This window comes from Neopelma chrysocephalum, unplaced genomic scaffold (assembly GCF_003984885.1).
Source record: "Neopelma chrysocephalum unplaced genomic scaffold, ASM398488v2 Primary Assembly neopelma1_135, whole genome shotgun sequence".
Taxonomy (NCBI): Eukaryota; Metazoa; Chordata; class Aves; order Passeriformes; family Pipridae; genus Neopelma; species Neopelma chrysocephalum.
Window position 1 is genome coordinate 777,015 of NW_020897797.1, and position 18,171 is coordinate 795,185.

At 39.2% G+C, this 18,171-nt stretch overlaps 1 protein-coding gene across 16 annotated transcripts in view; it reads left to right on the forward strand.

The window, feature by feature from the left end:
- Positions 1-18,171, forward strand: part of DAB1 (DAB1, reelin adaptor protein) — a 437,418-nt gene that overhangs the window by 311,270 nt on the left and 107,977 nt on the right. For 15 of the 16 annotated variants that reach the window (XR_003536774.1, XM_027698930.1, XM_027698929.1 and 12 more), the window contains one exon: positions 15,133-15,332. Coding sequence is in view for 15 of the 16 variants with exons in the window: in XM_027698930.1 (XP_027554731.1) it covers positions 15,266-15,332 (67 nt within the window). In the remaining variant the exon portion in view is untranslated. Of the gene's footprint in view, positions 1-8,175; positions 8,258-15,132; positions 15,333-18,171 lie in introns of all 16 variants that reach the window. The other variant, XM_027698934.1, reaches the window with a different exon arrangement.

The window sequence follows — 18,171 nt, forward strand, 5'->3', positions numbered from 1 at the left end:
CTTCACATAAAAATCTGGGATTTACTTAGTGAGCTTCAAACAGAATTATTCTTCCAGTAATATTCTGAATATTCTCGGGTTTTGAATAGGGTGCCAGAGGATTACTTTGCTGCTAAAGACTGGGTGTCCTCACCTGTGTTTGCTTATGATCTGGTGACACCAGTTGTTCTTCCTGGTAGGATTGCTACATCTTACTGAGAAAATATATTTTAATGGCTATTATTAATCTGAAGTATTTGCTTTGAGGTGTTCAACACTTGTTACCAATATAACTTTCTCTTCAATCGTGGGCATCTTTGTGGAGATATTTGTGAAGGTCACTGAGGATCTGTGTGGGTTATCTCCGTGTGATGTTTCCGAGCCGTTGGCTCTGATGAGGAGCTGTCTCTGCTCGTGGTGCTGCCTCCAGAGCAGGTTGATCCCCTGTGGGCAGACCCAGCCAGCAGCATCGATCCTCCTGCTGCTGCTCCTGCCAGGGCTGCAGCATGAGAGCAGAGTGCAGCATAAATCACAATGGGACATCTCTACTGTGTGTTCCTTTTAAAGTCATCAATCTGGGGAATATAAACCCCTGTCTGGAACACAGACACATATCCTTTCGTGTCTCTTTGAACCACAGGCTGTGTTGCAGGTGTTCTGAGCTTGCCCTCACAGCCCCTCTATCATCATCTTGGGCAGTACAGGACTTTGAGCTGGCTTCTTTGCAGGAACTAAACTGGCAAGCTGTCCTGCCTTCTTCAACCAGGCTGCTTCTCAGCGTGTCCTGGCGCTGAGTGTATGTGGCAGCAGAATTTTCTTCCCACATGGTTAATTTGGTCAGATGAGCCCTGTTGATTGCCTTGCCAACCCTGCCATCCTGCTTTCATTGGTGCTGTACCTGAAACCAGCTGGTTCAGGTGTGACTGTAGTACTTTGTTGTGCTTCTGAGGTGATGTTAGATCTTCAGGGGTGTATAATTTGTGGGGAGGACCAGAGAAGATGAGAGAGAGGCATTTTTCTTGGCTGAATGTCACATTTCCTAAGGAAAGTCTTTGGCTCAAAGACTGTCTCTGTGTGGTTGGTTGGTTGTTTTATTTACTAAAGTAGTCCTTAATAAAGAAGTATTTACTAAGTAGTGAATGCTCTGTGAGCGTTCAGGGCTCAAGACTGTGTTTTGTCTTTCCAAATGCTTTTTGACACTGTTTTGACACAAATGGATCTGAAAGTCACAGTTAACAACTGAAACTCCTGTTTTTCTTTCCTGTCCTGTTCAGTCCAAGTCATGTTTGAGAGATAGTTACCACTGCCAGACTCATATCACTTATTGCTGAAGTAACTTGCAGGAGTAGGTGCTGAAAGAATGCAGCTTGTGAGCTGAATTCCACAAGATGCTGCAATATGGTTGTTGTACACCTGTGTTGCGTCTTTTTCCCAGAATGTTATTACACACACACACAAAAATGTAAATTACTGTTACAGAGCCAAGCACATCAGTAAAGAAATGCTAAATTTAACATTGTCCAGATGGAAGATAACTGAATGCAAAGTTGTGTGCACGGTGTACAGAGTAACTTCTCTTTGCCATAAAGTCTTAGTAGGAACATGTCTGTGCTGGAGGATCAAAATCAGGAGTGCATGATAAAGGCAGTCACTGTGGGAAACTTCACTGCTTAGTGAGCAGGGGAGGAGGAGGAGGAGGGTGGGGTGATCTCATGCCTCAGGGCAGCAGGACAAGGTCCTGGAGGTTGATCTGTGAGTGTCACTGCTTTTGCTGTGTGTCATGCAAGATGTCAGCTCTGGCAGATAGAGTTTGGTGTGGTAAAATTATGAAGAGCTAGAAAGAGAATCATTAAGGGAAATGTCAGGCAACTTTAACAACACATGATGTTTCCAAACACCATTATAATTAACCCAAAATGTATTGACAGTAATCAAAATAGCAAAATCTCTTAAAAAATGGCCAAAAATGCTAACAAGATTATTGTAACGAACATTAGTTTTGACTCAAATTTTATTGGCATGTTTTGGGCTACTGTAATGTGCACTTCTTTGAATAGATTACCTGAGTTTATGCATTAAATACCATTAATTGTAGTTACTGTGTAGCCACATGTAGCTTCATGTACCTATGAACTACAAGTATAAAGTGTTTTCTGTGACTGGTTGGAAATAAATCCAGAAAACTGTTATAAGCATTGTTTGCAAAAGAAGCAATATTTTTAGACAATGAAGTGAAGTTTTCTTTGCCAATGTGATACCTTGTCAACAGGGGTTTTTTGTTTGTTTGTTGGGGTTTCTTTAGTTTTTAATTGACTGTATTGCTAGGCACTGTTCTGTACTGCTACTATTCCCAGTGTAATAATAATCAATAGTCTTACTCTTCTCACTCTGTTTTTGAAAAAAATATATCTGAAGGTGTAACACATTATGCATGTTTGTGTTTTTTTTTTAAAGAAGCACCTCTATGCTCTTACTAAAATTAAAGAATATAATGTATCTTAGGCTTCTTAAAATCTAAGGATGAAGAATTCACTGCAGATGATCCTGTAGAAAGGCTTTGCAAGAGGAGGGCAATCAAATAGGGATAATTAGAGTTACTATTTAAATATGCAGAAAGCAAAAAAAGCTTATCTGGAAAAGCAGAGTGAAGTTATAGCAGCATAAGACTAATGTAAGAATGATATGCAAGCAATAAAATCACATCTCCCTGACTTCGTAAGTACAAAATAATAAGCAATATTTAATAATGGAGACTATAATAGTCTGGGTTATAAACCCAGTGGTATGTGATTGTACCATTAGCTCTTACCTGAAGGGGATAGATTGGTTTAACACTGACAGAGTGGAGCTGTGTGAGGATTACAGGCATTTGGAATGTGTTTGCAGTAATTGCTGAAGATAATCTCTGAGCAGTTAACTCAGAATAATGATACAAAGTTAGCAGGATGTCTGTTCTCGGATTTTACTTCTTCCTCTGAACCAGCCTGAATGTGTGAACACCTCTAAAGGAAGGAGATGGGACTCTTGCTGCTGGTGTGATTTAAAAAGGTTTGCTGAAGAACAGCATTATGTGCTATTAAGAACAAATCCTGCTTGGCAGAGAAATGGGTAGGATGGTCTTCAAGTTCTTAATCATCCCTGATTTTGTAACTCTGTCATTATTTTCATTAATTAACTGGAGTGGGTAGCACAAACATCATACTTCTTCCAAAACTAATATTGCTGCCTGCAGTTTAGTCTGTGGAACTGAAAAAAAGCCCAAAACAAACCAAAATGTTAAAGTGACACACAGGCAATAACTTCGTTGAGGGTGTATTTATCCCAGCGGCTTTAATTGGCCATTGTCTGCAGTCTCACCATATTGTGCTGAGAGCCTGTCTGGTTTCACAAGCTGGGCAAGAGCCAGGTCTGCCTCATGCTGGGCATTGGGAGGAAGGACCTGCTGGAGACGCTGGAAGTCAGAAGCTGGCGTTCTTCCCCGGGCCTCAGCTACAGGGCACGTGGGTGCCAAGGGCGCCCTGCTCAGGAGCTGGGGGCCTGACCACTGGAATTCTTCTGAGTTCCCCTGGCCCTTTCACGAGGGCATAACCCAATGGTCCTGGCTGTCTTCCAAGTACAGTAATTAAATTCTGCGTTCCTAAATTCCCTCTCCTTTTAATTGGATTAGGTTTTCTTCACCTTTTGGCTTTAAACTCAGCTGGCAAAACAGCTAGTTTTCATTGTAGCAGAAACTTTATTTCAGATCGGGTTATATTGTCTTTGAATATAAAGTACAATGTTTTAAGTGTGCCAGATGTTTCAGGAGAGCAGGAGACCAGCATTTTACTTCTATTTTTAATTGACTGTACTAAAGGACACTCATTTGATGGTTATTCTTGTTTGCTTTCTCAGTTTACAGGCCTTGTTGAGACTATAGAATCAAAGACAGTTTATAAGAATATTTTAGATTTTTGCTGCATTGAGGAAACCTTTTGTTTGTTTCTCTGTGCAGCTTTCATCTCTTTTGTGTAGTCAGTGAAATCTAGGGCATCACTGGAAGTTTAGTCTTCAGTGTGTATCCAAATGTTCACCTGATCATTGAGATTGCTCAGTACTTTGCAGAAACCAGCTTGTAAACAATGGAATCTGTGCTACATCTCCCCTAAAATATGGTTTGGTTTCTAGTGTGCCAGTAACTTCTGTTCATGTACTGAAGCCTAAATAATTGATTTTTTAGTGTGTGCCATAGCACAGCATTTTAAAACCCAGGCTGCCTTGTCAATGCATGTTGTGATTCTGCACATATTTTAATTAATGAACGGGGATATCCAAAAGATGTAATGAGAGTGAATACATGGTTTAAATCTAAGAAGGTAATTTCTGGACAATACAAATCTTTGCTATGGATAAAATTCAGATTAGTTCACTGAATGGTTCACCTGCCCTAATGATACCTAAATTTAGAACTTGTGAGCACCACTGCCCTGCAATCAGAATATGTTTTGCCCTGCATAAAATGGAATTATATTAGTCAATTCGCATTAGCCAAGTCTGAAGTCTGTGTCTGGTTGGATTTAGTTGCACTCTGCTGATGACAGGACTCTGTTTGGCTTTTTGTTTGACCTGGATATGTGTATCTTTCTTAGTGCTGTCAGTCTTCTCTCATGTTGCTCTATGTATACTCCTGTTACAGAAAATCCAAGAGCCATAGCCCTTTATTAAATTATAGAGTACATTTCTTGTACCTGTAATATTTACCTTTGGGCATTAGGACTCTTTTTTCCTAGAAAATAATCTGGTAGAGGATTTTGTGGGAGGTTCTTTGTCTAACCTCTCTGAAAACTCTTGAAAGAAAAAACAAACGAGAAGACATCGAAGCATGTCTTTGTGTGAAAGTCTTTAGAAAAAAAAAAGTAGTAGTAATGAACACTTCTGCCTCCTTTTCTTTTTAAATTAAGGAACGTATTTCTTTTAAGTAATTGCACAAAAGTATTCTAAAACCCCACCTGTGTTATGGACTATAAGTGCACTTTCTATAGCATTGTGCCCTCTTTCTCTGTATGAATTCTAGAGGACAGCTCCAAACTGACATAAAGACTTTTTGTTTTGGACTAGGTTTTGTTGGTATGCAAGGAGGGCGGGTAAACCCAGCACCCTGTCCTTCATCCTTCTGGAGGAGGATTAATCATGATCACAGCTGCAGAATAATGCAGATCTTTGCTGCTGGGGCTGGAGAGGGGGAAGGGATGGGCAGTAGGGAGAGCAGAGGACATCATCGGCTGTCTTGCCTTCTTCCCTTCCATGTACCCCTCCTGCCCTTGGAGGCACCGTGGTTAATGGAGGAATTGCAAGTAGCAGATTGTCAGGAATTGTTTTTCTTCTGTGGACTGAGCTGATCCCCTTGTATTTCAATTTATGCTTGCTATCTGCCAGAAGCATTTCTTGACTTCATGTGCACTCTCCCTTACTACAGGATAAAGCACAGGACTGTTTTTACTATATGAGAGCGGTCCATGTTAAATAAAGGCACAGATTTCATGTTGCCCATCCTACCTTTTTTTTTTCTAGCTAATCTTTCATGCATCTTATTTTTTTTCCTTTAATCTTAAGGAATAAATTTGATTTACCAGTAAGACACACACACACACACACACACACACACACAGAATTTTTGCATGGATTAGTTGTTTCCTTGATGAGGCATTAGGCAGTGGATGCCGAAATGCTGCTGGTTCAAAGGCACACAGATTTAGACCAGTGACTTTTACTGTGTCTCTGTAGATGGCCCCTAAATGCCTTGCAGGTCAACTGTTTTTGAAATGGATAGAAGTGTGCTAATTCCTTCAAGGTAAATCAGAAGGATTATGACATCTAGGAAGAAGAAACTGCCAGACAGCTCCTGAGCAATATAACTAGGACTGACCCAACAGCATCTCTAAAGCTTCCAATAAAATTGCCTGAGGAGTCTGCCAAGAAGCCAGATGCTGCTGCTGGAAAAATACCTTCTGTAGCTTGGCATTTGTCCTGTAATTGCTTCCAAGAGAGAATAAACTGTAGCATGACAGTAGAAGGTGAATGGTTCCTCACTGCACACTACTTGAGTGATTTTTAAAAATATTTAGAATATAAACATGATTTTGTGATGTATTACCACTCATGCAGGTCTTATACTCGTTTAACTGTTTGAGTTATCAAACACATCTTTTTTTTTTCCTTTTTCCCTGGACATTTTAGCCTGGCAGCAGTTTGGTTTTTCTTTTTCCTTCTTTTACAGGGCCTCTAACCCAGGATCACTTGGGCTTTGGTCCTGTAAGTGGGTGATATGGTCATGTAGACCTTTCCAGTTGCATGGTCATAGCAGAGTGGAGATCAGTGTGTTTCCTGGTATGGATGTTTCTGAGTGTGGAATTACAATACAGCAAACAACACCTGGCCCACACAGTTTCAAGGGTCATATTGTCGTGTGACTTTTTTTTCCCTTTAGTATATTTTCCAGAACTGTCTGTTATTATTCAGAAACACTGCTCAGTTTTTATCCATCAACAGAAAATGTGTGGAGCCTTCTTAGGGGAGGTACTTCCTCCCTTTGAAAGTGTTTAACATTCTGACTGATAGAAAGCAGAGGCATTTGTGGAGCAGTGTATAACATAATCAGATACAAGGCACTGCAATCACAAATGAGATGAGAACAGATAAGTGAATCCAAGAAAATTATTTATGGTTTGAAATTTCTCCAGTAAAATCTAGCAGCTGTTCTCAAATACTTCTTCTGTTTGATATTGTGCAGAAGCCTGCCCACTGTTCATCTCAGCATTCCTATGGGATTACCTGCATGAGTGACATTGCTGGTTTGAAGGCTGGAGTCTTTAAATGGACTGGTCAAAACTATTTCTGTAGCTAAAACTCATAATAGAATCACAGAATGGCCTGGTTTGGAATGGACCTTAAAGACCATCTCGTTCCAACCCTGTGTGGGCAGGGACACCTTCCACTAGACCAGGTTGCTCAAAGCCCCATCCAACCTGGCCTTGAACACTTCCAGGGATGGGACAGCCACAGCTTCTCTGGGCAGCCTATGCCAGAGCCTCACCACCTTCACCAGGAAGAATTTCTTCCTACTCTCTAATTTAAACCTACTCTCTTTCAGTTTGAAGCCATTCCCCCATGTCCTGTCACTAGATGTCCTTGTAAAAAGTCTCTCTTTCCTTCAACCTCCCTTCAGGTACTGACAGGCCACAATTAGGTCACCCATTTACTAGGCAATTTAAAATAGTGATATTTGTCAGTTGTGGAACAAGAATGTAAAAATTTTTGCCTGTTTGTGTAAATTCATACTTATAGTCCCAGAAGTGTTTTGCTTTTTCCCCTTTGCTCTGCTAGACAATGAACTTTCACATAATTCAGGTCATTGAGTTTGGTGTAATAAATCAAAAGTCCATTTACAGCAAGGTGAATTCCTCTGATTAGCTTTCCTAATACTTAACTGTCAGGAAACAAGGTCTGAGTGTTGAAAAGCAGCAGTGAATAAAGATCCTGACATAGGGGCTTTTTGCTGTTGTTGACATTAGGAAAGTTTGCTTTGCTTTGCTATAATGTCAGGAAGTGTTCAGAGAATGGAAAGGCACAATGTACAAGTCAACTCACGTGACTGAGAAAATCTCAAAGGGACCTGAAAAGGTCTGTGCAAAATCCACATCCGCTAAGCAGGTCAGTATAAGGCATCATTCCAAGCTCTACTTCAGATTTCAAAGTATAGCTTAAGCGTGTAGGTATAGTGATGTTATTTTATTTAAAATGAATGAGAAGGTGAGTCTCAGTTCAGTCTCACTTGCCATATTAAGAAAGTCGTCTTGAAATTAAAAAAAAAATTAGCTGAATTAAGATATTTCTGTAAAGGACAGAAGATGAACAAGTTTCCTTCAACTTACTGTGCCACTTAAAAACATGCTGAGCTGTCCAGGATAGGAGATGTTTAATTCCGTAACCTTTTCTTCCAATTAGAATACACAGATTCTGATTGTGAGGAATTTGCATTTCAATATGAAATGTGGTGTCTGACATTGCTTTTACCTTCTCCCTGGTGATGCTCCTGACTGCATTCTTCTCCCTTTCCTTCGGTGTGATGATTGCACCACCACACTTTAGTAATCATTTAACAGCTCTAATTACAGAATACTGTGATCCCAACTGTGTACTTTGTCCTTTTTGCCTTCTTAGTCTCTGTTCCTTTGGTGTCGAGAGGATCACAAAAGAGCCGTTCTTCTGCTTTGCAAAAATAAATTCCAAAGGCCCTGCTTTGGTAATGTACAGATTTGCATTTTCTTGTCGCTTTGGAGTTAACGACATTGAATTTTAGACATACAGGGGTTGGTTGGTCTGGTATTGTTTACATCAGTCACGCCGGCATAACTTCTCTGACACTAATGCAGATACACCAGCATAAAATTGGTGTAACTCCAACTCCATTAAAATCAATGGAGTTACGCCAGTATAAGTCAAATGTAACGCTATTGATTTTGTGCTGGTGTGACTTTATTGACTTTAATGGAGGTGAGGCAGTTTGCTGCTGGTGGAACTCGGGTCGCAGGCGGGCTGTGCCTGGACAATGTGTTTGTAGCAGGTGTGAGTTCAGTTTCTAGTTTGCTCTTACATAGCATTACCAGAAATTCTTTCTCTTTTCTGCTTCAGGGTCAGCAATGCAGCAATCTGGGTGTAGTAAAGTCTTGGCGTAATGCAGTTCGTAGAGGAAAAGCATTTAGGTAATTAAGTTTCACTGAGCACAGGGAATCTCTAGTCCCATCTGAATGACTACTTCTGTTTTCTGGTAATGTAGTACTGGAGGAGTGATGTGAAGTTTTTAAGCCTGTTCCTTTCAGTGGCAATGCTCTTTTTGATGTAACACCCTGAAAAAGCTTACAAATAGCACTTTGAGTGGAGCTTTGCATCTCGGAGCAGAAAGTACACTTAAAGGAACAATGAGTGTTGTATTTATACCCCCAGCACACAGGGGTTCGTTACTCGTTTTCAGCTCTCTGGGCTGGAGTTGCATTCCCTGCTACACAGGCAGAGGAGATGCAAACATGAGCCTTTGGATCACTGCCTTCCCGGGGTCTGGCAGGACAGTCCTGGGAAGTTTTTTGTGTCTAACCTTTTCCAGGAGCGGCTTATTTCATTCAAGGCTGCAAATACCCTTGTCCGGCAGAATTACATACTTTCTCAAAGGTTGGACTTGACAGTCTTGGAGGTATATTCCAGCCTTAATGATTCCCTGATTCTTGTGGAACTAAAGGCTTACAGTGATGCCACGACTGGTTTTGGTAATTGCCATTTCCATTTTGATTTCCAGCCTTTAATTTTTTGCGGTTGTAGTTTTAGGGTTTGATTCTCTCCCTTCTAGCTTTGCAAGACTCCCGAAAGTGATGCTACTCACATTGCATGATATAGTTAGCTCAGAGGTGTGTATGTATATATATATATATTTTTTTTATATATATATATACATATATATATTTTTTATATATATATATATATATATAAATATTTTTCTGTTGGGCTTTAGTGACTGGCTGAAATCTAATGGCTTTCCTTAAAAGTATTTGAATATTCTTTCTCAGATAAATTATGAACACACATTATGTAGTTTTTTCTGAATCCAAATGACATATTTTGAAGTATTTAAAAAATTCCGTTAAAGCAAGGTCCATGTCTTCTATTTTGCCTTTGTTTCCTGAATGCTGTCCTCTATAATATAAAAAAGAAACTGTAATATTAAAAGGACACGTTAGCAATTCCCCATTATAAATGTTGGTGAAATCAATTCATTTCTTTGAAAAACATCTTTTTAATCTGGTCAGCATTTTCTATGAGTAGAAAATTCACAGCACTTCTGGTGAATAATTGGTGAGGTAGAGTGCAGTATTCACCACTATATGGAGTGATTTCCAGGAGGAATTTCAGTAATTATTCCTGCCATCATTGGAATACTAATAAAAATCTTACTTTAGAAATATTTTATATGTCAATTTTTTGCCAACATGCTCTTCTAGTAGTAAAGCAGCTTCAAGGGTGCTATTTACCCCATCTGAGAAACTGGGTAACGTGCCTGAAAGATGCTGTAAAAATAGAATAATGAAGAATGTTGTAAACCACAACAAACTTAAATATAAAATATGTTATTTGCCTTAGTTACATGTAGGGTTTTTTTAAAAAAGAGCTTCTTGTTTTCAGCAGATAAGAGAAGTATTTTATGAATACAGTCAACTATAGCAACTAAATACAAAGGGAAATTAAATGCTGTGTTTTGAGTACTAAGTAGTTTTCTGATGTTAGAAGAATTAAAAAGGGTTATTTGGAAGTGTTATTCTGGAAGACACTACAAACGTTGTACAGAAAGCATAATAAAACACTTAAATCTCCTTCCTGTATCTTAGTATATAGAAAATCAGAAGTGAGAAGGTAAATGCTTTAGAGCAAACAAAACTAAATATGAGCTGTGGAGGCAGTTGTGGGTCTTTGCAGGCTGTGTAACTTAGGGAGATGGAGGGAGAAGCAGGTTGCTGAGTTCCAGAGGAGGGTCTATAGTTTGCAAGAGGAATTAGAGGAGTTAAACAGGGCACTTGGCTTTCCACATCTGCTGAGGGAGTGAATTTTTTTGTAGAATCTCAGTTTGTGCACGTGAACAGTAAGATTCCTTCCACCTTTAGAGGCTGCAGAAATACCAGTAAAGAAATGGCAGGAAAGAGCAGTGAGAGAGAGTCATTTGACTTTGTCACTAGAACCAGTGCATTGTGCTGTTCTGTGGGTAAATGGCAAACCTGGAGGACTGGCCCATGCAACAGCCTAATAGAGATTGTTTTCTGTTGCAGGGTAGCCAGAATTTTAATGCATGGTCTGGCTTAGATTTTGCTGCTAAGCACATTATAGAATTTGCTGTAACGAAGTGTCACAGAGACAGCTTCCCTGTTTTCTTTTGTTTCCTTCTCATTTTCTCCTCTGTGTCAGTATCTTAAGCTCTCTCTTTTACCTCGTCTTTCTCCTTTTCTGGTTCTCATTTACAGGCCTTATTAACTGCAGTATATCAGTGAGGTTTGGATCAGTCCCTTGGGTTTCTGTTTGGAATTAGTGTAGTGCCTGCTGTAACAGATGAATACTCTCATGTTCCCGAGCCTTGACCATTGGGGAAATGAGCTGATGAGTACAAAATAGTGTGAGCAGCACCAGAGAATTCATGGCCTTCTCTCCCTGGAGGGTAGAAAGAGCACTGATGGCAAGGATGGGTTTTCCATCGTCTGTTTGTGTGTGGTCCCACTGCAGTTCTCTGTGTTAGGCTTTGTGGTCAGATGGGAAGTGGATGAGTAACATTTTCTCCCTGGATTGCAGTCCTTTATACTTGAACTGGTTTTAGTTTTCCAGAATCACATACTTTTAAAATAATTTTGTCACTTACATTTTACCCTTCCAGTATGTTGGGCTTTGTTGAACACCTGCAAAACTATGGCATCAACATTTTGGGTGCTTTGAAGGAAAAAAATTGTTTTCAGGACTTCAGAGCCATAAAAGCAAGAGCTAAGGATGGTAGCACGGCTTTTGTTTTGTCAAACCAGTGTTTGGGAGGTGCTATCCTCTTGTCAAATCCCACTTTGGGGCTGTGGAAAACTTAAATACCTAGGGAATGCCAGGGCTTAGTTACAAATCCTCTCTAAGACTGCTTTTCTTTTACATAAGCAGATGGAAACTAGTTTCAGGGGAGGCAACTTCTTAAGTTTTGAAGCCCTGAAGAAAATTAATTAATTCATGTATTTTAAAGCCAGAGGGGAAGTATTAGGATGGTCTGGTCTGACCTCTTTCATAACTTGGGCCAGGGAAGTCTCCTAATAACGCCTTCATGAGCCTGGTCAAGCCTGGTGGAAAAGACAAATGATTTGACAGAAATTGTTGTTTTACAAATGCATGGGGGAGGCAAGTGGAGCATGGGACTAATTTCCCCACACATAAAGGGTCCAACCTGTGTTAATCCTCACTGCAGAGAATTTATGGAAATATTTTTTCACTGAGGGTTTAGGTTTCATGCTGGCGTAGGAGTAATAGAGAACACAGGCTTAAGACTTCTCTTGGAATTAAAAGCCAGTTAATTCCAGAATGCGCTGATTGTGTTCCTGCTGTAGCCACTTAATAAGGCCACAGAAAATGTCAGTATTTTGTTAAAATGAAGAGCTCTGAATCCTCTTTAGGAAAAGCTGAGGCATGCACATAACATTGTAATAGCCAGAGCAGTAACAAGGCACACAAGAAGATCGTTAGAGTGGATACGTGTAAGATGATGGATTCTTTTTTTTTTGGAAACACAGCTAACAAAATTTTGTCTTTAGAGCAGGGAGAGAAATGTGGCAGAACTGATCAAAGAAAATAGCATCTCATTGATAAAACACATGCTGCAGTACTTCCCACAGTTGGGAGACTGTAGTGTTTAACAACGGTGACCTAGATTGGAGGAGACAATAAAAGCTGTTGCAGTGAAGAGCAGATTGACTGCCATTCTCATCTGGGTAATAAACGGCTGAAATATGGACAGTGCATGGAAGTTTACTAATGTGGCTTACATAAAGACCTATACTTTTGGAGGAATTGTCTCTGTAGCAAATTCAGTTTGAACTATAGCTTGCATCTGACAGATGTTTACGCGCTCCTTTACAAAGATACCTATTACTTTATTCAAGGATCTATGAGCCTGCGAGAGTATGACCTGATTAGGTTTGAAAGCAAATCAATATGTGAACCTGTCCAAAAATAGACATGCATTTATTTTAAAAAAATATTACTCAGTAGGATAGCCTCGAGGGGATATAGCTTTTCTGGAGAGTTTCAAATGAGATAGCAGTCCCGTGTTGTTACTTTAAAATATTCAGTGCCATTCAGATGCTACTATTTCCTGTTGGAAGGAGCTGACAACAGATGACATTCCTGATGCTTTGTACCCACAACAGTCTTCTAAGACATTAAAACTTGCTTAACTACGGACCCTGGTGTTATTTTGTATTTATTTTGAATTTATCTTTTTTAATAAATGGACCTGTCATTAATATTTTCCTTTTGTGAATTGCTTCATGTAGAGTTATGTAGTTAACCTTTAGGTAAATATAAATCCAAATTCTCAAAAAATAAACTGTCAATCCAGCTGTGACTTGAGAGATGCTTTAAGTAAGTGCCATTGAGCTGTAAAGGCTGATGCATCCCTACTGTGCTGTAAAACTAAATATTATTAAATTGGGTTGCATGCAGGGGGAGGGGAAGGAGATGGGGGTTGTGAGGGACATCTGTTCTCTGCAGTGCTTCTCTCCCTGTTTGTGGGGGGATTTGAGGCGTAAGTGAAGAGCAGCTCTGTCTGCAACCGGGTGAGAGAGTTCCCTCACAGCACAGCTCTGAGCTGTGCTGGGGCCCGTCGTGCCTGTGCTTGGGAAGAGTCATCTCCCTGTCCATGGACCTGGCCAAAGAGCACTTCAGATCCTGAAAGTGTCACTTCTGGAGCTGCTATTCCTTTTCCCTCTGTGATCAACCTTCATTTGCTTTGTCCTTTTGTGATGTTTTCCTAACTGTTAATCAAAATGCTGTTAGTTTATTTGGGTCTATTACACCAAGAAGGTGTATTTGGCAACCACTGCAACTCCAATTTATACATTGCTTTATTTTTCCTTCCTTTTTGCTCTTCGGCACTTATTCAGATCCCATAGAGGAGGAACAGGGAATTTTGTATTTCAAAATCAGTTCAGCAGATTTTGAAAAGCTATCTTTGAATATTCTATAATACACAGACAGACTTGAAGAGCTTATTAAAGAAAGCCCCTGACACACTTCAGCAATATTAAATCACTTCAGACGGTGCATGGCAGTGTAATGTTACTGAAGCATTTTAAAATGTTGAAAGAGCCTGGATTCGAAAGTACTGGTGGCTTCACAACCCTTACTGTGAAAAGTGATTTAAACTGTCAAAATTATTTCAGTGTTTGCAGTTCTGTTACTTTCTTAAATGACAAAGAAGGGACACTAGTAAATAACTATAACTGCAGTTAATCTTTGGCCAGCTAACCAGATGATATGCTGGGTTAATATCTTTATTAAATGCTTATTTAATAAGTGGGCAGCTGTTCAGACAGGCCAGATGGACTTCACTGTAATTGTGCTAATAATGAGAACTTTCTCACAAAAAGAAAGGGCAATAAGAAGATGCATTTGGTGAGGGAACATCATGACAAATGGCTCCAGGACAGTATGGTCCTCTGCCCTCGACAGACTGGCTTGAGTAGGTGGGTCATCCTTCAAAGCAAGAAGGACCAGCAGTAACAATTGGAGTAATTTTTTGCTTAGATGTTTATTCTTTGTGTGTTCTTTGCCATACCCAGTCCTGCCTTCCTCATACTGCTCCAGCACATTTCTGCTGTGGGTTCACAGCTGGTATACTTTTATATCTCCCCAACAAACACATATTATGTTAAACTGTATCTTGCTCTCTAAATGTTATCTTTTTGCCCCTATCCCATTTATATTTCATAGGTTTAATTAGCAATTCTCAGAGTTCTTTGCAAGAAAGATTACTAGATGGGTGTTAAAAATTACAGCTTTGTTTGCGTGGAGACAGATTCTTTTATACTGGAAACATTACCATAAGCAAGAGGAGTGGCAAAGTATGATGTTCTCAGCATGAGCAATGAATACATTTTTCATTTGTCTTTGTTCAAGTAGAGAATGAAGGTGCTGAAAGAGCACTGGAGTAAAAATCTGAACTTGCTATCTGGCAGTATGTTTATACCTTGGAATTGTTGCATTTAAGAATTGAGTCCTTGAAGAATTGTTTGCTTTTGGTGGCGTTTCAAGCTACTTCTAAGATCATAATCTTTGTCCTCCAGCTGCTGGTCCAGAACTACTGGTCTTCTGTACACCCTGAGGAGTGTCTCTAGCCTGTTAAGACATAACAGATATGCCAAAACATCTCAAATATAGATGTTTGAGGCTAGTCAGAGATAACTGTGTTTAGGCATCCAAAATTGTGGACAATTGGCTCTGTAGATGAAGAATTTTATGTTTCTTCCTCAGTAAGCTTGCAATGGTTTGCCTTTTTTTTTTCCTTTTATGTTTTAAACTCAGAAAATGACTGTTCCTTTTTGTTTCCTTCCTTAACAGCACTCGAAAGGAGTGAATGAGATGAACTGTTTGGGTTATAGTATCTGAAAGGCTAAATTATTCTCTTGGAGAGACGTTCTAAATGAGCCTGACCGAGATCCTGGATCTGTGTGAAGAGGACTAAGGATATAGGATGTCAACTGAGACAGAACTTCAAGTGGCTGTTAAAACCAGCACAAAGAAAGACTCCAAAAAGAAAGGTAGTGACTCATTTCTCTTTATTTGTACATGTTTTGTACTTTAATCAGCTCCTACATCAGCCACCTTTTATGCATCTGTGGTTCTTCTGTTATCTGTGCGCTCAGCGAAAGTGGAATTTGTTAAGCTCAGTGGAACTCTGGTACAGGAATATGGGTTTCAGTTCTCTGACATCAAAATACCTCTTTTTGAAATATACCTGAAATGTGGGAAAAAACTTACATGTTATTTATGGTTCACAAAAGGAAATACAATTTTAAAAATTACTCTTAACAAAAGATAACTCTTTTTCCGCTCTTGATAAATACATTTTCTTCGAAAGGCTTTTTTTTCTGCTTTCTTTTGAACTAACCAGAGCTTAAATGCACTTTCTGTTACTGGATGTTGAATCTTACTGACACTTTGTGAAGTTACAGAGAACTCAGCAGCAATCTGTAGAGATTTAATTGTAATCTGGTAAAGGAAATATAAACAAGGAGGAAGAAAACTCAAAATCAAGGAGAAGCTACGGATAAATGCATGGTTGGGTTAGATCGTATTTGTATTTACAATTTTTCCTCAGATTGTAGGGCAGTTCTTTGGAGTGATAACCATGAGAAATGGGCCGATATGAATTTGGTGCTTATGCTTACTTATTTTAGTAGGAATTTTTATTCTTAGATATTTATTAGTATTTTTATTGCTTATGGTTTTAAATACTGATGAACTTGGAGTCCAGGACCTTAATTTCTAGTGGTAATTCATGTGGTTCTGTGTAGTCATCTTTGATTTCTTTTTTAAACCTATACATAAAATTGAGATTGAAAACAGAATTACTCAAATAAAAAAGTAAAAAATGAAAAAATCATACTAAATAGTTTTAATACCTGAGACAGCAAGATTTGAACTTTCATGTGAGCTTTTGAGTTTGGCATTCTGTTTCTTTCTGTGGGTGTATAATTTAGCCATTTTTTCTGAGGATTGTTTACATCTTTATAAGACAAAAAAAGTTCTCATCCTTGCTTAATATGTGTGTTGTGAATTTTACACATTGTAGATAATTGGTTGAAATTCTGGGCAGCTATAACGTTTACTGCAGCAATTTTACCAAAACATTTACTTGTGTTTGCTTTAGCTTTTGTATCAGGAATCTCTATATTAGAATTTGTAAGAGACACAGCAATTAAAAAAATTCAAGTGTCTGTTTGGGAAGATGATTTAGAAACCTTATGACTGCTCTAGGCCTAAACTTACAAGGAAAAAGTGATTCATTTAAGATAAAAAAGCTGTAGTTTGGCAAGGCAAAACCAGGGGAACTTTGATGTAAATTAGAGTGTGATCTAAGAGAGATTTTTAAGGCAAATAAAGAAAGTGGTTTGGTTGTGCAATCATTCAGGTTTTTGGGGCAGGCAGGAAATTAAAAAATGTCTCCTTGGCAGTATGGATAACATCTTTTTGATGTGTGCCATCTATGTTTGTTCTTCTGCTGGAGGGTGAAACTTTTGAAAACAGCAAACAACTCTTTTAGGAACTTGATGTTTATGTTGATAAAATATTCAGCATCCAAGTTCTGAAAACACTTTCATAAATCATAATAACTGAACGCTTCTCTGCACAGAACCTGATTCTATCCCCCACATGGAAATTCTGAGAATTACCTTTCGTGCTGAGAGGGAGTATTAAATACGTCGTGTGGCAGCTATCAGAGCTCCCTGCAGCAAGTATGAGTGTCTGAAGAGCTGGAAGGGGCAGTGTAGGGCAGTTGCACATCTGCAGGATTAATCTTGTTCTGTATTGTCTGTGCAGTCTGAGTGCATCTGATCACATCAGCCATCCCAGGGCTCTTACATAGACAAGGTACACAATGCACACACTGTTTGCTATTCAAATCCCACATAATGAGAGTCAAAAGAAACTTGTGTGCTCATTTACTTACCATTGAGTTGTATGCATTTGCCTGTATTTCAACAAAGGAGCCCTCCATGAATGATGGACACGTGAAAAACAGGGATTTTTTTTCCCTTTTTTTCCCAAGTTCATTAACTGTGAGCAGTGGCAGGTAGCAAGTGCTAACATGAAGTTTCTAATGTTGCTAATCAATGAGTTTGATTATTCAGTGGAACTAAGTATTCCCAAGATATTAGTCTTTGCTTTATAAACAGAAATTTCAGCTCTAGTGTTTTCCAGTGTTTTGCTGTACTTCTGTAAGATGCATGCAGGCATCTCCATCCAGAGCAGGGGCAGGCCTCTTTTGTTGTGTTATCTACTGTTTTGGTGGTTCTCCTGCTTTCTGCAGTTCACAGCACTGCATGGAATGTCTGTCCCACACATATATCCCACGCTGAAGATCTGGGATAACTGAAAGGGGATGAGGATTAGGATGGAGTTAGAGCATGGGACAGGGGTTCTTTCTTTGTCTGAGCATAAGTCTTCAGTGTAGTGTCAGCTAAATCTTTAGCTCTCTTTTCATCTATATAATGATCTAGTAAGCTAATGTTTCTTATTTGAAGTGTTGAAATAACATGAAGCTTAATTCCTAAGATTTGTAAAGTATATGAATATAAAATATGATAAAATGTCGGATAAATGCAAGCAGCTTATTTAAGTACAATCGCCGAAAAGAAAGTTATGGTTATTCAGATGATGTGATTTGTACATTTCTGTTATAGTGCCTATCTTGAGTTAAAACCAGTGTAATGTCGTTAGTTAACAATTTAATAACCTAGAGAGGGTAGAGGGAAGGTCCAGGAGGAATCTCATGATTAATCAGTGAATGTGAATGCAAAGTCCAGCTGCTGGGATGGACTAACTCCCTGCAGTGGGGTGGAATGTGTGTTTGAAGTTCCCTTAGGGTTTCTTATA